Source organism: Aphis gossypii, chromosome 2, assembly GCF_020184175.1.
Source record: "Aphis gossypii isolate Hap1 chromosome 2, ASM2018417v2, whole genome shotgun sequence".
Lineage (NCBI taxonomy): Eukaryota > Metazoa > Arthropoda > Insecta > Hemiptera > Aphididae > Aphis > Aphis gossypii.
This window is the reverse complement of record NC_065531.1, coordinates 16426421-16445455: the sequence shown is the minus strand read 5'-3', so window position 1 is coordinate 16445455 and position 19035 is coordinate 16426421. Positions and strand designations below refer to the sequence as shown.

The 19035-nt window shown below is 26.1% G+C and overlaps 1 protein-coding gene across 5 annotated transcripts in view; it reads right to left on the bottom strand.

Moving 5' to 3' along the window:
• Nucleotides 1–671: 671 nt before the first annotated feature.
• LOC114130138 (protein Gawky) overlaps nucleotides 672–19035 on the bottom strand; it is a 29991-nt gene continuing 11627 nt past the window's right edge. For 2 of the 5 annotated variants that reach the window (XM_027995038.2, XM_027995039.2), the window contains exons 2-23: nucleotides 18653–18754; nucleotides 16685–16720; nucleotides 16150–16225; nucleotides 15836–16056; nucleotides 15152–15656; nucleotides 14589–15088; nucleotides 14148–14503; nucleotides 13854–14056; nucleotides 11658–11834; nucleotides 10934–11138; nucleotides 10650–10857; nucleotides 10508–10582; nucleotides 10201–10419; nucleotides 10034–10135; nucleotides 9653–9943; nucleotides 9413–9592; nucleotides 9160–9338; nucleotides 8607–8772; nucleotides 7577–7821; nucleotides 7264–7519; nucleotides 6739–6858; nucleotides 672–5656 (exon numbers count right to left, since the gene is read on the bottom strand). In XM_027995038.2, coding sequence (XP_027850839.1) covers nucleotides 5261–5656; nucleotides 6739–6858; nucleotides 7264–7519; nucleotides 7577–7821; nucleotides 8607–8772; nucleotides 9160–9338; nucleotides 9413–9592; nucleotides 9653–9943; nucleotides 10034–10135; nucleotides 10201–10419; nucleotides 10508–10582; nucleotides 10650–10857; nucleotides 10934–11138; nucleotides 11658–11834; nucleotides 13854–14056; nucleotides 14148–14503; nucleotides 14589–15088; nucleotides 15152–15656; nucleotides 15836–16056; nucleotides 16150–16225; nucleotides 16685–16720; nucleotides 18653–18706 — 4770 coding nt within the window. In that variant the 5' untranslated portion in view covers nucleotides 18707–18754 and the 3' untranslated portion in view covers nucleotides 672–5260. The remainder of the gene's footprint in view (nucleotides 5657–6738; nucleotides 6859–7263; nucleotides 7520–7576; nucleotides 7822–8606; nucleotides 8773–9159; nucleotides 9339–9412; nucleotides 9593–9652; nucleotides 9944–10033; nucleotides 10136–10200; nucleotides 10420–10507; nucleotides 10583–10649; nucleotides 10858–10933; nucleotides 11139–11657; nucleotides 11835–13853; nucleotides 14057–14147; nucleotides 14504–14588; nucleotides 15089–15151; nucleotides 15657–15835; nucleotides 16057–16149; nucleotides 16226–16684; nucleotides 16721–18652; nucleotides 18755–19035) is intronic. The other 3 variants (XM_027995042.2, XM_027995041.2, XM_027995043.2) reach the window with 3 other exon arrangements.

Below are 19035 nucleotides of genomic sequence, written 5' to 3'. Positions count from 1 at the left end.
GAGAACTGGACTAGTTTAGATATTTTATATATAAACAAATTTATTTTTTTAATAATATCTAAGAATATCTATTATATCAAATACTTAATATTGTTTAGTCTTTTCTTTGCTTGTAATGACTGCTGGTTCATGAGAACATATTATTACCGGGATCGTGGTATTGAAATTATCGTACCTTCGCAGACCCTCTATTATAATTTGAACGCTCGCTACAATTCTTACTACAAACGACGTGATTAAATAAAACAGTACTTTAATAGGAAATACAATTTGCGATATATTATTACATATGAAACATTTAACGAAAACATGAAAAATAATAGATATTGGTAAAGAAATCACTTGGTTAATTTGGTAACATATCTTATATATTTCAACAAAATATTTTAACATGAATAAGTACACACTATATAATATAGTGCTAGAATATAAGCAGAATATACCGGTAACCAGTGGTAGGGGGCAGTGGTTAATAGTGTTGTTCAAGGCGTACACAACATTATAACGTAAATATTTTAGTTGAACACATTAACACACCCGATCAACATAATTTACGTTGTGCATACAATACAATAAATTTAATTCACCAATTTCCCGAGAAAAAAAACCAATAATAATTATAATAATAATAATATTAATAATAATAAACAAAAATAAACAGTACACTACACTTAAAGTTTACAAGTTTTATTAATGATATCAATCACATGGTTACAAATACAACTATGAACTAGTATGAATTTATATATTTTGAGAATACTAATACCCCGCCCCCCGGTCATCTAAAATAAAGAGAAAAAATTGCAAGCTCAAAATTACGCAACAAAGTCTAATCCCTAATTTATAATTATTTTTATGTTTGGAAAAACACTCTCAACGATTTGGGGGCCAATAGCATACGCATAAACACATTGAATTATATACCTATACACAAAAACCCTTTAATCGTTTACATAATTATTTGTTTATAGATTAAAAAAAACCGCACTTTACTTCCTACGAGCCTAGAGACACACACATTTCTAGTCGCATGGGCACGAGAGACACTCTCAATATTCATTATCAGTCTCATAAAAACATCATTATCCATCAATAGGCTCTGCGATTTTAAGGATCACATTAAAAATAAAATAACGCTTTACTTAAAATTAACTTTTTCATAAATATTAATCGTTTTTTTTTTTTATTTTAACTTTATTATTAGTTTTATTCTTTAAATATTTAACTAATTGAACATCGTGGCACTTTTTAATCACAAATCTGTGTTTCGATATGAATTCGACATAACAAATAGGTAAAATGATGAATAAATATAGGTAATGAAAAGTTAACACAAAAGGATAAAACTTAAAATATGAAACACAATAAAACCCCCTTCTTATTTTTTTTTTAAAGAAAATTGTTAATTTTACATATTTAATTTAATTTATTATTATTATTATTATTTTTTTTTTTTTTGATTATGAAAAATGTAATAATTTTTAAATATGTATTCTTTTTATGTGTCGTTTTCAAAAATACAATAAAATGCACATGACACACACATGGTCAATTTGAATTGAATTAAAAAGTTTAAATGAGAATTTTTAAATTCTACTGAGGTAATCACCCATAAGGAACTTTGTAAATAAACTAAAGAATAATCAATAACATCAAATTATGTATCTATATAATACATATATATATATATATATACATATAAATATAATATATATATATTATATAAAAATAAAAACTAAAGAAAACAAATGGACAAAATGAGTATTGCTTAAAAAGGACTACAATGTTTAGGAATGCACTCAAAAATGGCTAAGAGTATGCGAATGATTACGGGTCAGACTAATTCAGTAGGAAATATAATACCCGAATATACAATCAAAATCAAAACGAATGTTTAAGTTAAAATCACATATGGGGCCGACATTTCAATATGTAAAGGTGTATAATGCATTCAATTCTGAGAAAAATAGTTTTTCTAACTCATATAAATGATTAGATGATTGGGATTAGGGACAAGTAGGGATTTAATAAGTTGTCGCAATTCATTTTAAGTTTATAGTATTTGTTACACATAGGCCATACACACATATCGCTTAATAAAAGTGATTATTGCTTAATAGTTTAGACAAACAAAAAAATGCCAGGAGTGTTAATTATTCTTAGATTATTTTTTTATGTGAATTGTTTTTTTTTTTTTTTTTTATTTTTTTTTATTAATATCACAAAATTAAGTGAGCAGTGAAATATTAATATACATATATTTATATGTATATACATACAATATATATATATTAGTATAATGCATTAATAATTATTTGACTATGACTTTTCATGGTAATACAAGATCACAATGCTCCCTGACAAAAGCACAAAATTATAATTATATCATTACTACATACCCCTGACACAACCCCGACTCTCATACAAACCCTTAACTTACATCTAATCTTAGAAAAAGATTCCATTATGTAAAATAACTTTTTTATAATAATTATCAATTATAAATAGTCTATAAAATAGAAGGACGATTTATATATAGTTAACACATGTGACAAATTATCTTAAAAATAATGTTATTTAGCTTAAAAAACTATTGACTAAAAATTAACCACACATTAATTTTTTTACATTTTTTTCTTTCAATTTTGGTTATTTAGTTTAAGTTTTAATTTTTAGCAAAAAAAAAATATATATATATATAATCATAATATAATAATAATAATAATAATAATAATAATAATAATGATAATAATAATAAAAATAATAATAATAACAAAATAAACATGGATAGTTAATATTACTTTTTGGTTTTACTTGGCAAAGACAATTTATCTACGGATGTTTTTCGTGTGTTTAAAAATTATCTAAAACTTAATTCTAGTGCAGAGTGCAGCACACCACCCTTCCCCCACAAAAAAAAAAAAACAATTAATGATTCTTATTTATTTAAATTAAATTTAAATTTATAACTATGGAAGACATATCTACTTGCCTTCTGAACACAATCAATCTTAAATTTAATAATAATTGGGAGAGTATCACTGTCCGTTTTCATGTATTATTTTTATTTTTTTTTTTAGTTTTTTAGTTTTTATTTTTTGGAACATTAATTTATAATAATTTATATGCATATATTATTGATGTGCCAAAAAAATAAGAATACAGAAAAGTGTAAGATAATAGAACACTAAAAAGGAGATCAAATAAATGGTGTAACAACTTTTAGAAATTTTTTTTAAAGACAAAAAAATTAAGTAAAAATAATTTATTTGTAGTTTAATGGCACGTTTGAAAAAATAATATATATATATGGAAGTACAGAACAAAAAATTTTTAACTGGTGATGAAATTTGTCAGTCGGAAAGAAAATTAATTTATATTGTATTTAAATAATAATAATAATAATAATAATAATAATAATAATAATAATAATAAAAATAATAATAAAAAAAATTTATATTCATAGATCACAGTATAAGGATAAGCATCTTTTAACAATTTTATTTATCACATGAAGCGTATTGGTTTTAGATCGTCTTAAAATTATCAACATACGTGTTTTAAAAATGGTACTTTTGGGAAGTCACTTCTCCAAAAAGACATTTACCCCACAATACTTTATAATACTTAAAAAAAAACTATTTAATAAAATAAACCAACAGATATTGAGATCTACGGCTAAACTAATTTTATTGGTGATTTTCCAAAGGGGATGGGGAGGGAAATTTTAAAGAACTAATTGACATTTTTTTTTTGTTCTGCAACATAAAATGTTTTAAATCAATTATTTTTAAAAAATATTGCTAAATGAACGTTTTAACAAATTTTATATTGTATTGCAACAAAATTGATTGTATTTAGAGATCATGTTATTGTGCATGAAAAAAACATTATTTATTGGAATATTGTATGTATAACATAAATATATATATTTTTTACAATTTTATTTTCCAATAAATTATATTTCAAGTCTTCATAATTTGAATTTAGAATAAACTGACTTAAACACATTGCTAAAACAAAATCAAAATTACAAATGATCACCGAAAATGTATCTCAACATTTAGTATGCGTATGTGTATGTGTATGTGTATGTGTGTATATGAATATTTTATTTAAAATAATCAGTCTTAATTTATATTTAAGCAGTCACAAAAAAAGAAAAAAAGAAAGCTATTTCCCCCAAATTTGATTTAGAATATTTAATTTATACTGAATATTGTGTCTATCAATTTTTTTATTTTTCATTTTTACTCATTCATTTACTCATTATTAATAAATTTGAAATAAAGATATGCCCAACAATTCATTAAATGCTAAAAAGGTAAAATTGTATAATTTTCTAACATTAAATAATCTAAGAAATTAAAATCTAAAAAAAAAAAAATATTAGGCAACAATTTTTTATGGTTGGTCATCGCTTAAGTCTTTAACACGAAATACTGTTTTTGTACTAGTAACAATCTATTCAAATACATGAAGGCCCATATACAAACACATGCGCATATACATTATTATCAATTTTTTTTTTTATATTTATAGGGAAGATATTTTTGTACTTAACCATCTAATTTAAAACACAACAATAATAACAACATGGACAATAATCTTTTTGCTTTTTTTTTCTTTTCATCTTTTACTTTAAATATATATATATATTTATATATATATAATATACATAATATTTTTAGACCTATAAGTTTAACACTATCCTAAAACAATTTATAATCATAAATTTTAATTCATTTTTTAATAATAAAAAAAAAAAACATAGGAAGAAATTTATATATAATATTGTAGCTGGTGAACATGATAAAATTAATCACTAAAAACCTCATTCATAAATTAAAAACACCCCGTAACCGTCTTAATGTCTAAAGTCACAAAACTACTAAAATATTAAAATTAATTTTTAATCCTTATTTACTTTGGTAGTATACAATTAAAAATAAAAAGAAGAACTCACATTATAAATTAATAAAATAAAAACATTCAAGTCTTAAAAAATTATAGGTGTGCTGCCAAAACGATTACCCAGAGTCGAATGGCAAGCAGAATAAAATTATATAATATTATCTAAAATATAAACTTGGCTCGATTTGTTTTAAGCTTAATAAATAAGTCGATTAAGTGTTCATGGTGTTCTAAGACCTTATTATAAAAATGACGTTATATTTGGACTTAGTTAAAAGTCAGGACTGTAAGTATAAATATATATATATGTGTGTCTATATATATATATATATACAAGAATTTATCTTTACATTGTTTCACTACCTAAAAGATCGCCAGGCATAAAAGAATTTAAAGATGATGGAGTGGTGCGGTGTGGATCAATTTGATCAGCTCCAGCCCCCCAAAGAGAGGAAGTATTACCAGGAGGTCCAGAGTTGTTGCCACCCCACAGTTGATTATTGGCCCAAGTATCTGAACCCTGTTGGCCCTGAGAGTTGCCGATATTTCCATTCCGGCCATTATTCCAGTTGGGTTGTTGTTGTTGCTGCTGCTGCTGTTGTTGTTGAGCAGAATTGTTGCCACTTGTATTGCCACCACCACCACTCAGATGTGTAAGTAGCATTTGTACTTCAGCATCTGTAGGTGATTCAGCAAATATTGTTGTATTGCCAAGTACACAATTGTTCAACGCTCCTTGAGCCTAATAAAAAAATCAGGCCCCCAAAAATGTTTGTATAGATATTTTGCTAGTAAAATTGAGATATCAATAATATATAAATTAAAGTTCTTTAATTTCTATTTACAATGAGTAGGTAATTACTAATTACTAATTTTATTTACACACTAAAAAAATTTTTTATCCAGAATATAATAACATAAAAATGTTAAAATATTTTTCACTTACTTAACTTATACTTATTAGTTTAAACCATGAAACAATTGTTGTACTTTATTAATAATATATATTATTCTATTTTATTTTATATAAAATTGTTTAAAACTAATTTTAATCATTCTCTGAGCACAATAAATGTACATATTTATAATAAATTTCAATTATTTAAAAATGTTAATCGAAAGAAAATCCAATCAACTTTAGGTCATACATCATAATACCATGAACAATTTATAGATAATTATCAATAATAATAAAAACAAATTACTTTCTTAGTCAAAAACTATTTTCTCTTACATAGTATTTGTTATGGAAGGAATTATTATTCTAAATTATTCTATTTTTATGACTCATTATATTATATTGTAGCTAAATCTTTATCTATTAATAATTAATACCATGGCACATTCTTTTTAAAAATCTTAAAATAAAATTATACTAGTACAATATAAGTAACTAGGACACATGCATATTAATAATTCTTTTAAAAAATGACTGTTAAGATACATTTTAGTTTCTGAGTAAAAATAAAATTTTTTTTAACTAAATGCTTTGCACAAATATTTTTAAAATAATTGGCAAATATTGTAGCATTGTTAATGTCGCAAGAAAATTAAAAACAATAAATTTGTTCAAGTATTCATTAAATATGAGTCATAAACAAAAAATTAATACATATAATAAGTATAAAAAGCGAATATTTTATTTGTTATATTATGTAATAATATATAGAATTAAAATTTCTACCCAGAGTCATCAATTAAGAGATGAATTTTATTTGCAAATTATTAATTATACCTAAATCTAAATTTTGGTGAACTAATTAACTTAAACATATATATTATATACTCATATTCATATAATCAATAATATAAAAAATCACTTACCTTGCTAGCCTCTTCTCTGGTTGAATATTTGGCCAATGCTATTCCATGATTTAGGTACATATGGAAATTCAATAATGGTCCATGTTGAATGCAAAGAGTTTTTAATGTTGATCCATCAATCTATTAAATAAATAAAAACATTAAAAATAATAATGGGAAATGTATTTATTCATCTACAACAGGGGTCAACATTTTAACAAGTACATTTTTCCTAAAAATTATGGGATAACAGCATTGAACTTCTAGGTAGTACTCTTAAATGCTTATTGACCAAGTTGCAAGATTTCATATTTCATAGTTACTAAATAGTACTACGCCGTTAAAAACAAAGAAAATAGCAAGCGATATTTAAAAATTATCGATATTTTTTAAAGACAACTTCTGTACAAAATAAATGATTTTAAAAATAAAATTTATTATCATACCCTTAAATTTTACATGAAACTTGTACTATAATAAGACTCTAACTTTAACTATTCTTATAAAACAAAGATTAATTATTAATTATTGTTTTATTGTAATTACTTGTTGTGTCAAGTTCCTTAGCAATAGCCATGTACTAGCTACATTATTAGATGATGATTGCCACGATGAAGTATTATTAGAAGGCCATCGAGGCCAACCATTATTAGGTGCATTCCCTGCTTTGGTAGAACCTCCAGTCAATCCAGGTGGTGGTCCACGAGACTTACCACTAGATCCTAAAACACCTCCCCATAGATCATTTCCAGGATTATTATCAGCCCAATTGTTTTTTGGTCCATTAACTTTTCCTAGAGGACTATAAAAAAAAAATTAGTTTTAATTCATTTAAGTATAAATATAAATGTTTGCTTACCTAGTAAATGATGATTGAGTAGATGAAGGAGGCGGATTAAAACTCCACGTTGAAGATGAAAGAGACAAAGGTGTTAATGGCATATCAACTGTTGATTGAGAATTAGTTGGTGAAGTCTTTCCACCACTGTTGAACAAGTCTGAATTGTTTGAGTCTTTGATTGTGGCTGCTAATGATAGTGGACTACGCACTACTGAGCCAGGTGTGATAGTAGGATCATCTTCAATATTTTTCATTTGATTACCCTAATCAAATAAAACATACGAGTTGCATTTAGTTAATAAAATTTAAAAAACTAACAAACAAACACTTGCAAATTAGACAATTTTTTTTACACACACAGAAGCTTCCCATTTTTTTTTTTTTTTTTTGTGATTTTAAATAGTGATTACTAATAAAAATAAAATTTAATTTAAAATTACATTACATATTTATGATGCTATGTAATATCAAAACTAGCAGGATTTAACATGTTAAGACAAAAAAAAAATTAATTTAGATTTTGTAATTATTTTTTTTTTGTTTACTTAAGTTTAAAAACTTATACAGAACCTTGAATTATAGGTATAAAACTAAAAAATTTATGAATTTTTAACTAAAAACTTATTTGCATATTCCCCAATTGTTATGAATTTTGTTAATATTCTAACTTTAATGGCTTATAAAAAAATGTTATGACTATTGATTTTTGATATTTTATGATTGAGAAGAGGACCCTTTATATTAAATTTTCAAGTATTTCAACCCATCAAATATTTTGTAATCTACATTTATAGAAAAAAAAAGAAAATAGCAGTTGAAATATTTTGAAAATTTGATCATTAATGTAAAATGTTAATTTGAACACATGGTGAACATAGTATCTTGAACAAGTCAATAAATGCCCTATGTTAATCACAGCTAAAATGGAGATACTAAATCCAGTTGTGGTGTCATTCATATAAATAAACCTAATAAATTCTACAAAAAGCAGTAACACTTTGACAGTAAATTCATTTCAATAAAAAATGTAAAATATAATAATAATCACCTTCCACGGTTTTCCTGGTTCAAATTCTGGTACAAGATCAGTAGCAAATGCAGATGAGGCAGAATTAGACTGAGAATTTGTTCCATTGTTTGGCCAAATATCTTTATTGTCTTCAGCATTGTCTGGCCATCCACTATCAGAACGAGCACCAACATTAGTCCAAGTACTAAAATTATTTGGTAAATGAAACAAAAAAGAATGACTAAATACTTATTTATTTTATTATTTAACATAAAGGTACAAATCTAAATTTATTATGAATGCATAGAATTCTTAACAGTTTTTATACAATAAAATTCAAAACAATACATACATTTAATATGTTTGAAGTACAAACTTTAAAGATAATACGATAAAATTTTTTAGTTAAAATTAATAATGTTTACTATCACTTTTCACTAATTAAGGTTTTTCTGAAATCTTAAAAATGTTACTTCTAAAACATTTTTTGGAATTTTCGAAATTCAGTTGATTTATTTAAGCACATTTAAAATAACTTATTATAAATTTATCAGATAGCATATTTATACAAAATGTATAACATCTAATTTACCCATCTCCTTGGCTGAGTAATGTATTGAATGAAGGAGAAGTATTTCCAGGAGTAGATTTAGAATTGGCTCCAGGTGCTCTGCTAAAATCATTTCCCATTCCTAAATCATCTTTATCTAAATTCGGCAACTTCCACTGGTTTAACCTTGATTGTTGACTTGTTTGGAATCCTTGTCCACTCTAAAAAGTAAAATTAAACGAGACCAGTTAATAAAGATAAAAAATATTGGAAAAATAATAAAAAGTATTCTTACTATTTGAGAATCTTTATTCATTGCTAAATCGGAAAAACCAGATTGCAAGAGTGTTAAAGGATCATTTTTAAAGAAATCACCAACCTGTCCACCCATTAAACCAGATAAACCAGAAAAGTTGGACTGATTTTGATGGGCTTGTGCTTTCATATGCATGGCTTGATTGTTAGCAATTTGATTCTATAATTACATGATTTTAATTAATATCAGTAATTCAATGAGATATTAATCAAACATTACTTGTAGTGATGCTATTTGTTGCCGCGCTTTATTGATGGCAATTGCAGCCGTCACCATGGCAGGGCCAGATTTGGGATTATTAGCAACGGCTGCTTGTATTTGAACATTTTGTTGCAAAATTTTGATCTGTTGCAGTAACTGATTAAGCATAATTAATGTCTGTGGTGCCAATGGCTGATTTAGTATTTGGTGATTTAAATATCCAGCTTGCACAGCCATTTGAATTTGTTGCACTAGCATTCGTAATTGCTGTGCAGTAGGTTGATTTTGCATTTGCCTTGAACCACCACCCTAAATGTAAAATAGTAAAAATTAATTTGAATTTAAATTGTCAATTATATGGGGTTACAACATAATAACTAAATAAAAAATTATCTGTACCTGGGAATATTGTTGTTGCATTGTATTTTGTTGTGCAGGTGGCTGCTGTTGGGCTAATATTTTCTGAAGCATGGCTTGTTGTTGGTTAGAATTATTTCCAATCTTTAATTAAAAATTAATCAAGTGATGAATTAACATTAAAATATTCAAATTCTAATTGAACTTACAGATGGCACAGCAAACGGTAGTTGTTGTGAGTTGAATCGTTGTTGATTAATATTAGATCGATCAAATGGATTTTGATCATCTGGGTGTTGGCCACGACCACTATGTGTATTCCATGAATCTAAACCTCCTCCACCCGGACCTCTAGTAGACATTAAAAACTCTAATGCTTCTTCCATACTAATATTATAAGAACGTGTAACTGCTTCAACATCTTCTTTCTGAAATTTATTTTTATTTGTTAAAAATATAATTAAAAACAGATATTAATAAACTTAGTAGAAACACTACTTAGTTAGAAATAAATACCTTGACTCCCATTTCAGCAAGAATTCTGTATGATTTGCTTTGCCATATATAATCTTTATTTTGATTCTTTTGTCCCTAAAAAATAAAAAATATTAAAATGTATTTATGAACTAAAACTTATGAGTAGCATTAAAGCACATACAATATTCTTCTGTCCCCAAGAACTTTGATCCATATCATTGTTACCACAATCACCCCATGAATTTTTAGATTTAGGACCAGGTCCCCATTCAGAATTGGGCCAAGGACCACCTGCATTTCCACTTAACCCCATTTTATCTTCACCCCAAGGACCAGCAACATTCAAATCATGTTGACTTCCGCCACCAACATCACCCCATGTACCATTTCTAAAAATAATTAAAATTATACAAGTTATACAAGTTTTCAAGTTATATTATTTAAAAAAATTATATTTTAAGTTACCTTGGATTTCCAGGCCACAATTGTTGTTGATCAACCATTTTACTAGGTGGCATACCTGCCCTATTTGGTGGAACACCTGGAGGGCATTGGTTACCCATATTACCAGAACCATTATTATTTCTACCAGCAGCAGCAGCCACTGCAGCAGCCATATCAGCTTTACCCCAATGTTTACTCATATTGTGTTGAGTGCTCAATAAACCACCTAAAAATAAATTATTGTTAATAAACTTGATCATTTTGAAATAAAACAAAATTATGTTTAATAAATTCAAGATTCAAATATATATATATATATGTATAAGAAATATTCAAATTTGTATATTCTCCACTCGGTGTGTTATTAGCCACAAATATTTCCTATTTAAAATAATTCTTAGTTAATACATTTATGTGATTTAAATTATAAAAAAAAAAACAAAAAATAGTTTTCATTAAACTTATACAATTTACTATTTGTATGAAAATATAAATATGAAATTACAAAGAAAGACAAGATAGAAAAGATAGGAATATTTCAATCAGAATAGTTAATAAATAATATGTGCTTTATAGTTTATACAAATAAATCTTCAAACCTTGTTTTTTTTTTGGCACATGTAAACATATAACTACGTAACTATTCTCAATACTACAAAATTAGGGGAACTAACCTTAAAATTAAAAACAAATAAAATAGACTATAATATATCAAACTAAACACTAATAGGTTTGGTTGTCTTACCGCCAGGCACATTGGGCCTAGTTTGAGTATTTCCCCATAAAGATGTGCCATCATCATAATTTAATAAATTGCGCCTGTGATCTGTGGGTGATGGTTCTTCCCATCCATTTCCTTTGTTGTTGTTATTCATAGGATTTAAATCTTTGGGTGGTGGTGGACCTGACCACTGATTAATTACTGAAAACAGCATAAAGAACTTTTTGCTTCAATTCATAAAGAATCTATTTACAACCATGAGTATGACAATTATTTAAATTAGTTATCCACCAGTGACAATAGTAAAGCATTAAATAAAAATTTAAGCTAATTAAGCTTTTAAAAAATAATTATTAACTAGTTAATAGGTTGTTTTGTTCTATTTTATACATAAAAAATAATTATAATTATTCATACAAATAATAAATTAATTAAATAGTAATAAATAATAATTGAGAAATTACAATCTCATTTTAGAATTAATACTATTATCATAAATAAAAATAAATAAATAGTATTATTAACACATGAATTGAAATAATTTTTAAAACAAAATATTTTATTTTATGAAATAATTTAAATATATGAAATGTAATTTTAATATTATATTATATTAAAAAAAATAAATCAAGAAAAATATACTTAGATCTTGCACTTGACCAAGTTAACATCTTACAACATGCTTTTTTTAATCACACAAAATTTATTAACAAATATATTCAATTTAATTACTTGTATAATAAAACAGTCATTATACAATACCTAAAATATTCTCATAATAAAATTATTTAACTTAACCACCACCTTCATTAATTTGATAGACAAATAATACAAATTAATTTCTTTAAATCGAGCTATAAATGTATTAGTTTATAACAGAACAAGTTTGCTAGATAATTATATATAGATCAAAATGTGAATTTTAATAATTTATATACAATCTAAAACCCTCTTAACTAAAATACATAGAAACCAGAATGTGTACCTAAGGTAAGGCTTGAAGATTTATAATTATTTTACAATCACTGTTGGTAAATCATGCATCAACATCAACAATATAATTAATAATAAATTATATACATATTTATAGATAAACATGTACAAAACTAATACATCTTAAGTTTACAACATATAGATTTAACTATAATTAATAGTTCATATGTATAATCTACTTTTATTTTATTATTTTTCTTTTTTAATATAAATTTTACTAGGAAGATGGAAGTTATTTTTAATACATTAAAATTTAAAACATTTTATATTTGATGATATTCAAGAAATAGTTATTACAAAATTTCTATAAAATAGATAGAATAATTGTTTTAATTAATGAATAGGATTATATTAATTTAATTTTAGCTGTAATTTGCATAATATGCTAATCTACCTTACTCAAATTATGATAAGATAATAAAATGATTTGGCTTTTATGTATGTATCAAAATCTAATGAAAAATTGTTAAAGTACTAGGCTAAGGCTCAAATATAGTTTTAAATCTAAATATCTTTAAAAAAATTATTCTTTAAATAAACAGATTGAGTTTAAAATATATTAAATATGTTTTTATTATTAACAAATTCATAATTAAAATTAAAAAACTAATAATTAAAAATGTAATGTTAATATTTTGATAGATAAAAAAAAGAAAGAGTAGAAGAAAAACATTAATAACTTAAGAAACTTATTTATTCTATTATTATTAAAATAGAAAAAATATAAGTGACACAAAGACCAAACTTTTTTATAAATTTGATTTTTGAAATAATTCAAATATATTTGGTAGTAATATATAAAAGTTATAACATAATACAAATTTAAAACTGAATTTTAAAATGAATTCCATACATGTTAACAGAACAACATAAAATTCAAATAATATTAATAATTAATATTTAATAATATTTGGGCATCAATTAATTCAAATTAGCAGCCTTTAGCATAATATAGATTAGTGGTATTTTTATTAAATTCATACAAACCCGTAATATAAGTCATAAATTGAAAATTTAAAGTAGTTGTGACCCGAAGAGATAAATTAGTTTTAATTACAAAGCATTAAAATTCAATCATTTTTTCTTTTTTAGATTTTTATTAATTAAAAATTTGAGTTACATGAAAAAGTAATACTTATTATTATACTTTTAAATTTAAACCCTTAGACTCCAGTTACTAATAAGTAATAGTTATTAAATAAAATATTTAAAACAATGATAAATTACCTGGCACAGGTCCTTGTCCAAGTTTTGCACCTGGTGTAGCTATAACTGAAGGTGGTGGTCCAACAGATGGAGGTTGAACATGATGTTGCATGTGATGTGGTGGAGGTCCACCCCACATAGGTTCCATACCAGCACCACCGCCAGACAAAGTACCATTTAAACGACCACTTATACCGCCACGAGCATCACTACCAATTCCTCTGCTGATAACAAATAAATAAAAATATATAATTAAATAGTATTTAAGTTTTAATTTTAAGTTATCTTAACTAAAATATTTGCAAACAAAATTACCTATGATCAACAATTCCATTCGGTAGAATATCTCGACGATGAGGACCCTGATCAATAGATCCTGGTGGCCGATTGAGATCATTCCATGCAGCATTGCCAGAATTCCAGGATTGACCTTCAGGTCCAATGTCTTTCTTAGGAGGCCCTCCCCACATTGGACCACCAGGTCCTTGTGGAGGAGGTTGTCCTTGACCCCACTGATTGTTCATAGTAGTAGTTGGATTTATGCCCCAGTTACCAGTATTGGCTTCTGCTCCACTTACACTACTTACATCATCATCTTCACCCCAAGTACCACCAATATTGGATGCTGGAGTATGTCCCCAAGGGGTTTTAGATGCATTTTGTACTGGAATCTATAAATAATAATAAAAATAATTAATAATTAATAGATTACTAATGTTAAGGTATTTGCTTTTAACTAAAATAACAATAAATTACTTGTATAGGAGGTTGTCCACCATTTCGTAAAGTTGCTTCCCACAAGTCTGTACCATTATTGACCTTGCTCCACCCAGGTCCACCAGTTAATCCTGTTAATGGTCCGTCTTTAGTATTAGGTTCTGGACTATGCGGAACATCCCACTGACTATCTTGATTAACATGTTGGCCACCCCATCCATCTTGAGCATATAAAGCTTCTCGCATTGTATTTATTTGTTCCAATTGTTGTTTAGTAGAAGAGTTAGTAGCTCCATTCCCACCATTTGTTGGAGGTGAGTTACTAGATTGAGGATTAGAAACTGCACCAGAAGTAGTGCTAGTTGTAGTAGTTGTTGTTGATGAATTACCAGTAACTTGAGGTACTGACGAGGCAGGTAGATTTTTTCCAGCTGCCTGAGCCCATGATGTAGTATTTTGTTGATTGGTAGCCTGTGATGTAGATATAGTACCATTGCCGCTGCTTGAAGATCCAGAGTTTGAACTTTGTCCTTTATTACCTATTAATTACATTATTAATATTACTTAAAATAATACTTAATAAAAATAATATCCCAAAATACCTATATTAGATGTTTGACTAGTATTATTTGAGCTGGTACTAGAGGACTGAGGGCTTTGTTGCCAAGGGCCATTAGAAACAGCATTTGGTGGAGATTGACCATCAACAAGTGGACTTGTATTCCAGTTTGAAGTACCAGTGACAGATGCGGGTACTGGTGTAGTGCCGGGATTTCCCCAACCAGCTGTAGCTGTACCGTTACCAGATGCCAGAGTTGTTTCACCACCTCCTAATAAACGACATACAGTGGAAATACCCCAATTTCGTTTGTACTGTGCGATCGGATCAACATAAAGTTTATTAAATGGAATGGTTTTGTACATTGCGCTTTGATCATCACTGTCATTATCACTTGTTGAACAATTAGACTTAACCCTAAAACTAATAGTAGTAGTAACATCTTTAATGTGAGCACCAGAGTAGCAAGCCAGCAAGGTTCGTTTTCCAGTTCCCCCCCTTGTAGAACTATCAACGTCACTGGCAGTTACCATCGTACCATACAAATCCTATAACAAGCAATAAAATATATCATCAATTTATTTTTAGAGGTTTTTTATATTTATTGGCTTTGATAACAATAATAATAATACAATAAGTAGTTACTTTAAATCCAAATTATTTAAAATCAGTAATAAATTCATAATTAAAATAATATTAGTATTTAACCGTAAACTCAATAATTTACCTGTGTTTGCTGATGGGACGGAGGATCTCTAGTAAATCTAAATGTTGAGCTGGATATCACAGACCAATTTAGGGGGATGGTGGGCAAATGCAATACAAACGATGGTGATGATTGTCGGGAATGGCAGAGGGAGCCAGCTCCTCCTCCAACTACCACCCCGGTAATCTTATTTCTTGCTATTTCAGCAAAGTGATCAGCCTTATCAATGACATTACACCATTCTAATAAATTTAAAAATAAATATAATTTATATTAACAATTTTTTTTTAAGAAATAATACTTAAAGTTGGGATTTGTTAAATTATTTTCTTTACCTGTACTTAAAGACAAGGCATTATCACAACTTAAGTTGGATGGTAAGGTAACTTTTGTGGCACACACAATATCATCCTAAAATAAAAGAAATTTCAATAAATCTACTAAATACATATAATATAAAAAAATAATGGTTATTCCAAAAGTTTAAAAATAATAAGTACAAAATATATATATAACTTAATGATCAGGAGTATCAAAATGAATTTTATATTAATTTACTAAAGAAAAATACTTCATATGAAAAATGTTATTTAAATATATAAATATAAAAGAAATCATAGAAGAACCAAACTATAATATAATAATATATTAAATAATAAATATAAATGATTATCCAAATAAGTAATATATAATATATTACATATAAATTAGCACATAGAATATCTGTATAAAAAAAAAAAAGAATAATAACATATACATATGTAAAAATCCACTTTTACCTAATATAAATAAAACGAACATTGATATAATTTATGAAAGTCAATTATCTTAATTTTATAGTACTACAAAAAATACTTGTTAAACAATTACCATCAAGCTCTTGTTTCCGTTTGTCTTTATTTCCTTCTGAAAAAAAAAAAATAATAATTTATTAGCTTGAAAATATTGTAACTAGTTAAAAACCACGGTTAATTGAAACTTTTTATTTATTTGATTAACAATGTTAAACATGTGTGTGTGTGTGTGTGTGTGTACATTGTCTTGTTATAGTTTATCAGGGCTTAAAATATGAAGTAATTATTATTTTTCTAACCCTATGTACAACACAGTCTACACATGGTTTAATTAATTATTATTTTTATTATTTTCAACCTAAGCATATAATATTATGTACTGATTACGAATCAAATTCTTTACTTTTGATGCATAATACAAATTTTTGGAAGAGATCGAGGTTCTATTGTACATACATTGATAAGGGCAAAATAGTAAAATATAAAATGATTTAAGTAAATTATCTAAAACATTTCCTCTACTATAAAAAATACATTTTATCTTTTTTTAGAAACTAATATTATTAAGGAAAATGTATAATTATTACCTTTTAAGCACTTTATATAATTTTATAAGTTACATTTATTATTAAGCAATATTTTTCTTTCAATATTCAAACAAATAAATTTAATGTTGTTTATTTTCGATTTTCGAAATTGATACTCGAAATAAAAGAGGTTCAAAGAGAAAAAATGTACAACTTCATGATTGTGTGGAGTATAAAATAATTATGGCATTGTTTATCACCATAGAAACGAATAAAATGAAGTTTAAAAGATCCCCTTGTCCGTTCAGAATCATTTTTTATCGAATGCAATAATATTGCATTCAAATACCTACAGAAAAATTACACTATCCTGTCCAAGCGAAGGGACAATGGACAAACATCTACCTACCACCAAAATGCGCTGACCTACTTTTTATTATTATTTCTTTTTTATTAAATTAACACATTTTTATGCGTGTAAAATATAATGTACTAATGTATGATATCCTATATTAATATAAATATAAAAAATAAATAAAAAACTATTTTGAGTGCATCTTATACTATAATTTTTAGGATTTTTTTTGTTATACAGTTATAAAATTAAATGTTAGTATATTTTTCGTTTGAACATATTTGCTTTAATAAGTCTGTCAATGACTTTAGGAACGAGTAAAATTCTTAACAAGACATTTTTAAGTTAACTTTTATTAACAACACATTGCTTTTAAAACTAACATTCGAAACCGTGTTTTTGGCCGTTCATAAATTGTTCATCGATGAAAAGGTTATAATATATTAAATTAATCTATGTTAATAAGTTGCGACAATAGTTATTTTTATATTTTACTATTGTCTTGTTTTCTATCCAGATGCTATTCACAGTCATTACCGTCATACAACCATACATACATGCAAACCTATGAAATAAGATCCAATAAAAACTATACTTTGTCAAAAAAATTGATTATCATTATTTTTTTTGTCAACCTTTTGAAAATGGGACATTTTAGTGTTCTGAAGATTCCCTAGGAGACAATGGGACAGAGATACGAAAAATGGGACGTATGGTCACCTTATTAATAATAGATAATACCTTAATTAATCTTTATAGATTTATAGAAGTACCTAGTACCTATTTAGTCAGAAAAATATTTATAAACTTCAAAACAAAATATAAATGAATAGTTTTCCAAGATACAATAGTTTATAATATTTAATACTACCGCTCAATGCCGCGACTACCGTGATTCTCAATTCTGTTATCTCGATTACCAAGCCGATGCCACAATTACCGTTACCGACAGTTGTATTATTTTAAAATAATCCGTTGTATTTTAAAATAATTATGAATTATTAACTTTAATAACCTAGAGTTAGGTGAAGAGTTGGGAGTAAGAAATACTTGTAAAATTGATAATTATTTAATTAGATACCTATTTTAATAAATACATCATTAAACATGGTAAATCAAAAATATGTTTTTTTAATAAACATTACAAAACAATTTAACTAACCTCTTTTTGTACAGCGCTTGAATCATTTATATCAGATACACATATTATAACCATTAGGCTTATAACCGTTTATTCTTTGGCAAATTGATGCATATACCAAGTCTGAAACATAAAAAAAAAATTAACAAATACGCTCTTGGTTAACCTAACCACAAGTGTTTACAGTATAATACTAAACAGATTGATTTAATAAATAATATGAAAATAGGCATCTGTTTAAACACAGTAGTTGACAACAGTAAACGATACTGGAAAGAGAAATTTGTTAATTTTATCAGTTATGTTCTATTAATCACATATTCTTATATTTTATTTAACATTAGAATTGTTCAATGATTTACCAATTTAAGAAACCAATCAAATTTAAGAATCTAACAAAATTT